The sequence below is a fragment of the Nomascus leucogenys genome, chromosome 12 (assembly GCF_006542625.1).
Source record: "Nomascus leucogenys isolate Asia chromosome 12, Asia_NLE_v1, whole genome shotgun sequence".
Taxonomy (NCBI): domain Eukaryota; kingdom Metazoa; phylum Chordata; class Mammalia; order Primates; family Hylobatidae; genus Nomascus; species Nomascus leucogenys.
Window position 1 is genome coordinate 71,421,735 of NC_044392.1, and position 13,009 is coordinate 71,434,743.

Genomic DNA, 13,009 nt, shown 5'->3' on the forward strand with positions numbered 1-13,009 from the left:
ATGCTGCAGTCAACCCCTCAATAATCAGCCTAACTGCACGTAAGCTACTCTAAAAGTTAAAATTTCAAGTAATAGACATGCTTGATGTTTTATTCTCTGAGAAAAGTTTTGTAACCTCTTGTACAAATACATTCCCTTGTACAAAAACTGACATCCCATTATAAAACCCCTTTCAAATATCTTTTTTGAAGCTTGCTAGCTTAAGTCTCTAATGTTTATCTTTTCTCTGCTGCTGGGGGTAAAGATACATGTTCACCACTACCTGTGTATCAAGGGCACTCTCCTCTACTACTCTGCTAACCACTAAAAATTCTTAAAGTTGCTCTCTGGTTACTCTCTTACAAAAATGAAAGAATGTGGTTCTGACATGTTAAGAAACTAATATGAAGTGGTCCCAGCCCCTGGCTTGTGATTACATTCTCTGTTTACATTCTGCGGTGCACTTGTTATAAACAATAAAGTCTGGCTTTAAATTAAGAGTCGATAGTCTTTTCACTATATTGCTGGAGGTAAAATAGGAGATTTTGGTCATTTAAGGAAAGGATTACTAGATAGTAGAAGTAGAAAGGGAAAAGAACATAGTGAAGAAATAGAAGGCAAAAATCTAAAGTATACAGTGCTTGATTTGTTCTAGCAAATGTAAGAGAAGATGGTTTCAAATGTGAGCCCAAAATTTCTGAACTACAGGACTGAGTAAAGGTAACGCTAGTTCCTGAGTTCAGGCGTACTTATAAAAACAGGAGCCAACCATGCTAAGAACTGAGTTAAGAGGATTCCAAAAAAGTGGAGAAACACATACAAAAAGTCCACAACATAAAATAAAAATACATGGCATATTTAATAAAATGATGAAAGACCAGAATACTTAAGGCTGTGGGATTGTCAAGGGAAAAGAATAGAACTGAGGTTCATGTCTGATAAGGTGTGATTTTGTAGGCTACCATGAGTAGTTAGAATTATTCTGAATGCAATAAAAACTTAAGAGTTTTAAGCATTAACATTTTAATTGGATATCAATTGTATGAATATAAAGTTGTGGTCTTTAGTAAAATGAAGGGAGAGAGTAAAATAATGGAAATAGGATACCAGTTGCAGAGTTGTTTTGGAATGCAGAGAAGAGATAATTGTGACCTGGATAAAAGGGTGATAAAGGGTACAAAAGAAGTGCAATAAATCAAGAGATATTTTGAAGATACAATTAATAGTTCATGCTAAGGTTTGTATGAAGAGATAAAGTTGTTGAGCTAAGAGAGAGAAATCAGAAAATATCCTGGGTTTCTAAGCAGTAAGAAAATAATGTAGTAAAAGGTTTATGCAAGGAAAAAAATGAAGGTTCCATTTTAAATATGTTAATTATGAGATGTCTGTGGAACATGGAAATGGTGATAACAAGCATCTGATGGAAATATGAGGCTGAAGTCCAAGTTCTGAATTGAAGATACCCAGGAATCCACGGAAAATATTTGTTTAAAATCCATGGAAATGATTCCAATCACCTAGAGAAGAGAAGATAAAGAAGAGGAATAGATAAAAGTTAGGACTTAGGTGGAACAGAATAAGATGATCCAGTTAAAAAAGAAAACCTGAAAAAGAGCAATAATAAGAAATATATTGGACTGGTAACATAAATGTCCTTGATGATGTTGACAAGAGCAGATTGAATGAAGTGATAATGGTGAAAACTGGACAGTAGAGAGATGAATAATGACCTAGGCTGAGGATGTGGAGACAGTGTGATAAAAAGAGATGTTTAATTAGGACAGGGAGCAAGGAAATGAGCAAAGAAATATACCAAGAAGAATATACGAGGGCAGTCATAGATGTTTTTAATTAGAAGACAGTAATACATGTCATCTAGGATGACTAATGCAGAAGAAAGGGAAAGACTGTTCAATCAAAAGAGGGAGGATAATCTAAAGTCCTCCAAAAGATAAAAATGGAATGGTATCATTAACTTAAGCAGAGAAAATGGCCTTTCTTAGAATGACATGTACTTTCTTTATTATAGTAGGAGAAAAAAAAGGAAAATGCTAGGGGAAGATGCAGGACAGCTCTCCAAGTGGCCTTGGAGCAATCCAGTTTTTCCCCCGCTCTCACTTGTGCTTCTCAAGAATAGCTGTAGAATGAGCTGGGAATGCAACATCCTGAGATAAGGCTCAGACTCTCTTACTGTGTCTCTGAGAACAGCATTTCCTTAAGTGCTTTAGCCCAGTGTATCATGTGATGCCTGGGTTATAAAACACGGGGCAGGCTTCTTTCAAGAGTCCCTCAGCTGTGGTGCAAATGAGACTTCACCACTCTGGGCAAATGGTCTGAGTCTTGGGAGGCTGGCTCCTCATGAATGCCAGGCTTCTGTGTCACTTGATGCCTATCCATAAACAATAGGCCTGCTTCATGCAACTTTCTGTGTGTATGTTCTAAATCACTGGACTCAATCAAATAGTAGAAACTGCAGCCCAAGATGCAGTGAGCCGCAGTGGTACCAATGCACAGTGAATCTGCTTTGTGGGAGAGACACTTTATAGGTGAAAAGAATAGACAGTTTCTGAGTTGTGGCCTCTATGTTCTCATTTAAGCATAAACAAAACAACTGAGAGTTATAAGGAAACCTAGATGAGAGCCCTAATGAATTCCATATTTAAAGTCAAGATGAAGAAGAATGAATAGGTAGAGAATTGGGAAGAAAACCCAGACTACAAGGTGTCATGAAAGCCCTAAATAAATATCCATATTGTAGAATAAGAAAAAGAACAAAAAGTCATAAACAACAAGTCTAAGCAATTAGGAAAAAAATGAAAAAGAAGAAAGACTATAAAGTAGGAGAAGATTCCAGTGAGCTCAATAGAATTGAGAACTGTAGATTGTATAATTTACGTTTCTTCTACTTTTTAACCTTATTAACAGCAAAAGTACTTGCGTATTATAAAAAGCATACAACCGGGCTAACTTTGCTTGGGAATCAACATCAAACCAGCTATCCCTAACTAACTGATAAAAACACTCCTTGGAAGAATTATAGAATGACAAAAATTAAAGGTACGCAGCTGGGTAAATGATGCTAATGACAACAAACATATTGGTTAAGATGCTTTTCTGAGTGCATAGCTTAAACAGGTTAAAGTCAGTCTTCTAAAGCATAACAACATGCTGACTGATATTCTCTTACATTATTCAATAATTAAGTGGGATTTTAATACTATTGAGTATTTTTATGAATTTTACAAGTTGATTACTAATTAGAGATTTTACTAAAAATTAATGAAATAGAAGTATTACTGTACATGTAAGAAAAGAAACACACTTGGCTATTGTTTTGAGGATATGCATTTAATTTTATATTTTATAATTTAGATTCAGCATGGATTGCAATAAATGGATCTTCAGCAGAGTTACTAATAGTAAAATGAGCTTTGCCATCATCAGAAACGTAGATTTTAATGCCTGTGCAATTGCCATCAATTTTATCTCCAGAAATGACATCACAGTATGTGCCAGCAGGAAGACCAGTTTGCAAAGTTAAAGAAAATGACCTGTAAAATAAAATTTCAGGTTTAACTTCAATACAATGAAAATCAATAATACAGGCTAACACAAATAAAGAGCATAACTTTATGTTGTAGAACCCTAAGCAGTGAAGTCTCATTAAGAAGAAAACCCATATGCCTCCCTAGTAAGTGTAAATAGCTTTCTAGGACCAAAAGTAACCTTACAGAAAATGTAGCAATTCCCTGGTCCATAGTGAAAATATTACCAAAAAATCAAAGTTGAAGAATATCACTGAAGATTGGCAGGAATGGTCACACTTTGATAAAAGTGCTACCTTGTTAAAATCAAATTTGTTCTCAACTGAACTTAATACAAATTACTTTTAAAAATTTAAAGGTATTATTTTTTTAACCTCCTTTTTTCCCCATAAGGTCAAAAAGAATTTGGGGCGTACGTAAAAACAATCTAGCATTTCTGTGAAGAAATGATAGTTTGAAATATAAAGCTTTCTCACAAAAATTTAGTTTGGTATTTTCACTCACAAAAGAAAGAAATTAAAGAACTAGACATGGGCTTTTTTGGCAGGAAAGAGATCAACTAGATTTATATATTTATGTATTTATTTATTTTTCATCAGTGAAATATAATTTATACTAGAATGAGCTAAGTATGAGTATCAGTTGGCCTTGGACAGGGACAATTCAACTGTTTGCAAGGAGGTCTTTCTTCGGAGCTATAGATTAGGGAATCATTTATACTTCAGGTAAAGGATATAAGAATCACAGATGAAAGACCAATAATGAGAAGTTTCAGAACTAAAACTCAAATCTCCTGAAGCAAATCATTAACCACAAGATACATATTATTAATGCATATGCTTTAAAAAATGTTATTTGTCACAAGGAGACAGAGAAGTGAAGAAAGTATACCAAAAAACTACATAGAGCAGTCATTGAGGAAAAGAGTTAGAAATAAAGTTATATTAGTACTGAGGCAGCATTTTTCCATGATTAAAAAAACAGGACTATAAGACACGTGCTTTTAATGATTTCACAATCCTCATATTAATTACTTTGTGTATTTTGTGGCATGTGTAGGTGAGCATATGTATGTGCATTCAATACATGCATAAGATATTGTAAGGGTGCACAGAAAGGACTCTGCTTACAACAGAAAGCCCTTATGAAAACAGGAGAATGAAGGAGTAGCAGCCATCATCTTTTTACTGCTGCCCAATTTTGATCTCTATTGTCTTCTCGCTCCACTGACTAAATGATAAATGTCAATGAACAGGAAAAAAAGAATAAACCAAGAGCATACTGGTACATAATATTATTTTTAATTGATATTTACTTACCAGTCATCATTGTTGAAAACAATGAATCCTCTGTTTCCTCTCCCAAAAGCCACTTGGTTGCTCCCATTATCATACCAGTTTGTAAAAGGCTGGCCATCCACTACATTGCGGAAAGCAACCATGTTCCTACAAACACAATAACATATATAAAACGATGATATTCTTAAACTTCAACAGTTTTAAATAAAATGCTAAGGAAAGTTTACTATCAGAGGACATATCTAAATACATATTCTCACCTTATTTGGCGCCATCGATGTTCACAGACCCAGTCATTGCCACAAGTAGTGTCTGGATTAATAGTAACTTCTTTAGTTACTCCATTATCATTTGGTGGCCCAACCCAATCATTAACATCCTTAAGTAAGGGGGGAAAAGCCAAATTTTAACATGCGTGTATTTACCTCTTCCTTCTCCTTTACACCAAACTCAACCTATCCTGTTACTTGTGTCTCTGCAGTCAGTGACTTTATCTAGAATCCAATGCCTTCATTAATGTTTACAGCCCTTTACTGGGTCTTCATCATCTCTCTATCCTCTGGTTTTCTTTTGGCATATTTCAAACAAAGGTAACAAATTTTTATCCTCTCCTTTTCATTCCAAGGAACTGCACAGGCTTCTTTGCTCTGTCACCCAGGCTGGAGTACAGTGGCATGATCATAGCTCACTGCAACCTTGATCTCCCAGGCTCAAGCGATCCTCCCATCTCAGCCTCCCAAGTAGCTAAGATTGTTGGTGTGCACCACCACAACCAGCTAATTTTTAAAAAATTTTCAGTAGAGACGAGGTCTTGCTAGCTTGCCCAGATAGGTCTTCAACTCCTCAGGTCAGCTGATCTTCTTGCCTGGCCTCCCAAAGTGCTGGGATTACAGGTGTGAGCCACTGCACCTGGCCTGCAAGGGCTTCTTAACATCACTGTAAGCCATACAATGTCATTGAAATGGGAAGGGCATTAGTACCAGAAACACCAGGGTTAAAACATAGGCTCTATTACTAGTAGCTAAGAAAATTTAATAAATATACATAATTTCTCTGTGTCTCAGTTTCCTCCTTTGTAAAGTGGGAATATTGATTTTTTGGTATAAAAATTAAGTAATATATGTGAAAATGCCTTGAACGTGACATGTGCTAAATAAATATTAGAATCCTTCATGCTTCTTTTTAGATAAATGTACAAAAGAATAAATGTGAACATTATTTATAAATTGACCACATTTTTAATATTATGTTTTTCTAATTGGCACTTTAAAAAATCTTCCTTAAAAAATCCAGAGTAACCTTAGGAAGTTTTTCAGTGTTGACCTTAGAATCATATCATATGGTGTAAAGTGAACAAAACTAAGAGTTTTTAGCATGCAGCAGTCCTGGCAAAGCGGAAAAGTTATAGTAATAGAAAAAATAAAAATACTCTGTGACTCCTAACATCAGAAATAAGACCAATTAGTAGAAATTATAAGAAGTTGGCTCAATATAAAAGTACACCTTCTAAATATTAAAGATGTTTAACAATAGAATCAAATGCTATACAAAGTAGCGGACTTCTCAAACTGAAAGGAATCTAAAAAATCTAGCTAGATAGCTGTGTGATTCATAGGAAGGAGGTATTTGTGCTTTAGTTCTGAAGTCTCTGATGCTGTTTCTGAACCCTTTAGTTTAAAAGAAAACCTTCTACTAGCTTTCCAAATATCTTTATGCTCTTATTTCTCTGTTCCTTTTTGAAACTTCTCATCAGATTAATGTCTTTACCATACTCCCAAATATTTTTATCATTCTTACCTTTCTTGTAACATGCTCTAAATTTCTATTCTTTAGTACATATCATTTCCTTCCTCTTATTATATACTTTCCCTATTTCACTCAGCTCAACTGAATCATTTCTTTCTATTCCATATAACTTTTTAAAAGTATTTAACAAACATTTATATTGTTCTCACTAGGGGCAGATGATGTTTTAAGTTCTCTAAAAGTATTGGCATGTATAATCTTATTATCAACCCTGAGGTAGGTACTTATTCGAAGTATGTATTTTAATCCCTGTGTCTAGCTCTTAGCTTTGACTGTTTTTTTTTTTTTTCTTTCCTGCAGGCTAGGGGGATGTTTGTCATATCTCTGAAAAGGCTTGCATACTCTTTGTCAATGGAGTATATAAATTTTACTCCTTTAATATAACCTGCATTACTAAAATCACAGCCCTGTATCAGGTTTACAATCAATTAAATATTTGTTGAATAAATATATAATTAATAGTTGTCATATTAAGTTAGAACAAGATTGCTTCCTTTTTCTTCAGAAAAGAATATATTGACCAACTCCAAAACTTACTTTTCCATTTTCAAAATATCTTGGCCAACGATAGCTTGACATTACTCGTGTAAATCCGTATGGATGAGCAAGCATAAATCCAACTGCCATTTTGTACAGCCTGAAAGTAACATAATTATATTATCATAGAATATCAGAATATTCTTACCATCATTAAAAGATGTGTTAAAAAATAGAGAACTTGGTTTTCTACCTGGCATCCCAGAAGGTAAGAATAGAGGCTCCTCCAGCCCCATGTCCTCGTTGATTGTCATGGTTATCCACAAAGACAAGTGCTCTGTCAGAAGGCATGAAACCCCAACCTTCTCCCCAGTTCCTATTTTTGAAAAATAAGATATACGTTGATGTATCATTTCACAACAGTTTGAGAGTAACTTAACTGTGCATCTCTTTCTGCATGGCATGGCATCTGAAGATTAAATTCCTTCTCTAATTAAATGGTTATTCTGTAAGATATGTATATATATATATATATGCACACACACACTCAAATATATATACACACACACACCATATACACACACGTGTGTAATCTACATATGTAGTCCATGTTCGTATATACAAGTATGGAATACTTATATTCATATTACAAATATAAGATTTTTGTTATTAAAACGGTCCTTTCAGAGGTTTCAGCACATTATAATTTAGAGGCACTCCAGAAGGGTCAATATCCATATCACATTATACAGAATGTCAAACTAGATTAAAATACGGCTTCAATACTGTATTGTTATAATGTAAATATTTTCATATTTTTAATTCATATATGTAAATTCTACAGTATGGACACTGTACATATTTTATAAATGATAGGATCATTTTAATAATAACCTGGCTTTAAAAGATTATATGCAAACATCAGTCAAATCCAGTATATTCATCTCGTACTTAGATGAAAATTCCTAGGGAATGTTTAGCATTACCAGGCATACTCTCTTGTGACAGACACTCTAAATACAAAAGATGATTGACTAGAGTTTAGGGCACTAGAATACTTATCATTAACAGTTGACTCCTTGATAGTTGTCTGAATAAGAATGTTCCAGAAGATAACTCACACTGGGGTACTATGACTAATAAATCTATGAAATAATTCAGGGGAAAAGTTGTATTAATTTACTTTAAGTAAGACATCTTCTCTCCATTCCACTTGCGAATAACTGTGCCGAGTTTTGCACCATACTTGAATTCTGTCACCCGGCCATTTCCAAAGTAGTCACTGCTTTTAATTGGCTCACCACCCAGATCAATTACCTAGTAGAAATTTAGGAAAAAATAACATTTTGCATAAGGACTTTAAAGCATTTTAACCAATAAGTTAATATTATATAAAAATAGCTTTAAGCTATTTTTTATTTATTAATAAATTAAGCTATTTATTATTTCTTTTTGTCTTGTTTTGTTTTTTAGTGACAGGGTCTTGCTATATCGTCCAGGATGGTCCCAAATTCCTGGCCTCAAGCAATCCTCCTGCCGCAGCCTCCCAAATTGCTGAGATTACATGCGCGAGCCACCACGCCTGGTCCTATTTGTTATATGAAATGTGCAAAATGGTTTTCTTATTCTTATTATCTCAACAGGTAATATTCTTATATTCTTTTATTTGATAAAGTATACACTACAATATTGAAAGAAGCATAATGTCAAATTTACCTGTTGCCCTGTGAGAATACTTCCATAATTTTTAGTCTTGTACATCAATGATAATAGTAACAGCTCACACTAATGAAACATTTAGTATCGACTGAAATTCCTTGATAAATATTAACTTGTTTCATTATCCAAAGAACGTAAAGACATAACTATTATCAGTATCCTACATTCTGTGTACCTCCATAAAACCTGTTGTGATAAAGAATTAGATATGCTGTATGTGAAGAAGAGGAGGTTAAAGAACACTGTTTTATGTAAATGTCTCATTCCTTATCCTACAGAAATTGCATTTTCAATTAAATCTGCCATTAATTTTCTAATGAATAAGATGATATTTTATATGCATATATGTATTGATGTACCTCCTGGAAAATGAAAGGTTTACTTCCTTCAGGGAACCAGTTACTGTTTAGATTATGCAGTTTGTCCAAAATTGCCTTTATGTCTCCAGGCCACATGTGCTTGGAAGCATCAAGTCTGAACCCTGCAACACCAATGTCAATGAGATGGTTCATATATTCGGCAATCTCGGAACGCACATAATCTTTCTCCAGTGCAAGATCAAGAAGACCAGTCAGACGACAATCTCTGACCTGTTGAGGTAAAAATGTTATGATTGATTCATAAAACCTCATTTTTCATCTGCGAATCCATTTGATTATTCATTTATTCCGTGATTCCTCAAGAGATATTCTACAGTGACTTCCTTGCATTGGGCACTGGGGATGCCCACATTCTACTACAGATGTATCTTTGAAATATTTTCTAATAGAAAATAGAGAATTTAAGAAATAAAGTCGATGAGATTTTTAATTGATTGGGAACCTCTTAAAAGTGGGCAAATGTGTATTATTTAAAAATCTTAAATCAATATTTAAAAGTCCTTAAATATGGATTTGAGTTTCTTAAAGTAATCAAACTTGTTAATCTGTGTCCCTAAGAGATCTAAATTCATATTTAAAATGAAATTCAATTAGCTACATGTCTACAAGAAAAGGCATATATCACTCCTTATTCAGATCACTCTCGTAAAAAAATTACCTGAGTAGCATCGTTGTAGTTCTCGATATCTCCACTTCCAGTTTTACATTTACCATCATTAAAATCCCATCCAGAATATGGGACTGCTGGAAAGTCCCTACTTCCAGGGTTGAAGTAACTTCCACAGGTACTGCTTGTTCCTGCACTCACACCATTACCACACATATGATTAATTACAGCATCCACATAAATACGAACCTAGAAAGCAAAGTTTCTACTTCAGTGTGACTTACAGAGAGGTAGAAATTTAAAGCATTATTGATTCAAGTTTATAGTATGTTAATAAAACTCCAAAATATTTTATATCTTATAACTTTTTTCCTACAAGATCAAAAATCAACTGTGAAAGGAAAGTAATGTGAACTAAACACCTACATTCATTCTAGACACTTGGTCAAATATTTATAGGAATGATAAATTGAGAGACCAGAAACTACCATAAATAGAAAGAAATGCAAAAAGCCCACTTTGGGGAGACAAAACTCAGATGACAGTGGAAAGGTTATTGTTGTGGAAATTTCAGTGGGTCACCAGGAGAAAGCCTGTACTCTCTACTAAGCTTTTGAAGACAAATAAGGTAGCTATTAATCTCAACTTATGCTCCTTATTAAATAGAGAAGCTAGCTATTCACCACGAAAAACCAAAGAATTAGGGATGGAGACACAAGTCACCTAAAAATGAGAGCAAATATTGTAACTGGAATTATAACTCCTAACCAGAAAAGTCTTTCCAGGAAATACGGATAGTTATAAGGGTTAAAATTTGATGTTTTGCTTTAGAAGGAAATTCTGCTTTAAACTTTAACTTATCTCTTTAGTAGATAGAGAGCACATACACAAATATTCACAGAAGTTGAACATAAGCAAACAGCTAATTTTGAGTTTTAAATTATGAAGTAAAATTTAGAAAATAAAATATGGAAAACTTTCTGCTGAAAAGGTGCAAGAAAAAAGAGAGAGAAATCATTTTCCTATCTGTTATTTTTAAAGGAAACTAGAATTCACTTACCCCAACATTGTTGCATCTAGTCACCATGTTTCTAAATTCATCTTCATTTCCAGATCTTGTGCATAATTTATAGCTAACTGGTTGGTATCTTTCCCACCAAGGTCTGAAAGGGTTCTGAATTACAACATTTTCATTTGGTGGAGAGACCTACAAATTAAACAGTCTTCATAAGTACCAAATTGTATCTTATTCTATATCATTGAATGTTCTAGAAACTAATCAATAATATAAAAAATTCTTGAATCTTGGTAGATGCAGCTATCTCTTGAAAATATTAGCAGCACATTGCAGGGCTCTTGTTGAAGAAAGATTATCTCAGAAACAAAATATAAAGTTGCCGAGAATACTACGTAGATTTTTCCTCAGGAATCTCTTTTACTTAGAATACTACCTGTGAAGTAAAATGTTGCCCAAGCTTCACAGATAAGATCAGAATGCTATTTACTACAAGCACAGTGAATTCTGCAATTTATACTATGAATCATACCCACCTGAACCCCTCCAAATCCTTTGGGTGCTAAATATCGCTCACATTCAAGAGCAATATCAACCCACCGCCATTCAAACAGATGAACAATAGATGTCCGTCCTTGTTGTGTATTTGGGGAATACTGAGCCCAGCAGAATCCAATGGTGAAAAGCAACAGAAAGAACTTCATTTTGCTTTGAAGTTGACAGTGTCCTTTCCAGAATCTATTTATATTCCTGTAAGAAGCACATTTGACAAAGTTAATATTAGCATGAACAAATACTTGAGGGCAAACTGTTTATTCATAATTTGGAAAGGATTATCAATAATAATCCTAACAGGTGAAGAACATCAAAAAGTCTCTCATGGATATCATCTAAATGACCTTTTAGATATTAATGTTTTTCTTTGGTTCTGGCAGCACTTTTATTTTTCCTTACACAGTGACCTGTTGCTGGGGCCTAATGTTCTCACGTAACAGTAGAAAACCAAAATTTGTTGTCATCTCTTTAAAGATCGAGAATTGAGTACAAAAAAACTTTACATAAATTAAAAGGATGAATACATTTACAGGTATAAATGTGAAACCCTTCCAACTCAAGGCAAGTAACGGTGCTCTGGCAGACAACATAAGCTAAGAAAGGAAACTGGGTCCTATGGCTTGGACTTTCCAACCCTGACAGACCGACAGGACAGAAACAAGTGGTCCAGGAGCCCTTACCAGCCTCCAGACAAATCCCAGAACACTGAGCCCTGAACACATTAATACCCTGCACAGATCAGAGACTGCTGGCCGTACAGACTCACCAAGCCAGACTTGTCTTCCACAAGCACGTTTTTAGCCATGAAGTGATCAAGCCACTTGTAGTAAAGACTGAAATCAAAGATATGTACAGATACCAAGGGGAACAGTTAACTTGAATACAAGGTCAAAATCAGCAACACATTCTACAATCCAGTGCTGATATTGAGAGGAGAGAAAGACATTCTCCTATTGTTTTATCTTGTTTTCTATTCAGTAAAAACAACAAGGAAGTAAAACCAATGACAGGCAGCCTGGCGCCAGGCCCGAAACCAGGCCTGGGCCTGACTGGCCTAAACCCAGTAGTTAAAAATCAACTTATGATTTAGAAGCCGATATTATTCATAGATTCCAGACATTGTATAAAAGAACTCTGCGGAACTCCCTGCCCTGTTCTGTTTCTGCCTGACCAGCGGTGCATGTAGTCCTTGTCACGTATCCCTTGCTTGCTCAAATCAATCACGACCCTTTCATGTGAAATATTTAGTGTTGTGAGCCCTTAACAATGACAGAAATTGTGCATTTGAGGAGCTGAGATTTTGAGACAGTAGCTGGCTGATGCTCCCAGCTGAATAAAGCCCTTCCTTCTACAACTCGGTGTCTGAGAGGTTTTGTCTGTGGCTCGTCCTGCTACAATGTCAGATACAAGCTTCAAGGACAACTTCTTTCCAAAGGCTTATTCCAGTTTGGTGAGGCTAGCATGAGGTGTATTTTTTAATTTACCTGACCAAATGCACAAAGGGAGAACACATCCTTTTTTTAATTGTCTATATAGAGTCAGAAGTGGAGTCTTTTAAAGGATTGAAATAAAACAGAATATTATAACTGGACTAAGATCATATGGTATGCGCTTGTTAATATGAACAT

At 34.7% G+C, this 13,009-nt stretch overlaps 1 protein-coding gene across 1 annotated transcript; it reads right to left on the reverse strand.

The window, feature by feature from the left end:
- Window positions 1–3,306: 3,306 nt before the first annotated feature.
- LOC100593892 (pancreatic alpha-amylase) lies at window positions 3,307–11,633 on the reverse strand. Its single transcript, XM_012500454.2, has 10 exons — window positions 11,363–11,633; window positions 10,872–11,018; window positions 9,863–10,060; window positions 9,184–9,414; window positions 8,289–8,422; window positions 7,359–7,481; window positions 7,166–7,265; window positions 5,083–5,201; window positions 4,844–4,969; window positions 3,307–3,530 (listed from the first exon to the last, which is right to left on the reverse strand). Exons 1-10 carry the CDS (start codon window positions 11,528–11,530, stop codon window positions 3,341–3,343), a joined length of 1,536 nt encoding a protein of 511 aa, XP_012355908.1. The 5' UTR covers window positions 11,531–11,633; the 3' UTR covers window positions 3,307–3,340.
- Window positions 11,634–13,009: the final 1,376 nt, after the last annotated feature.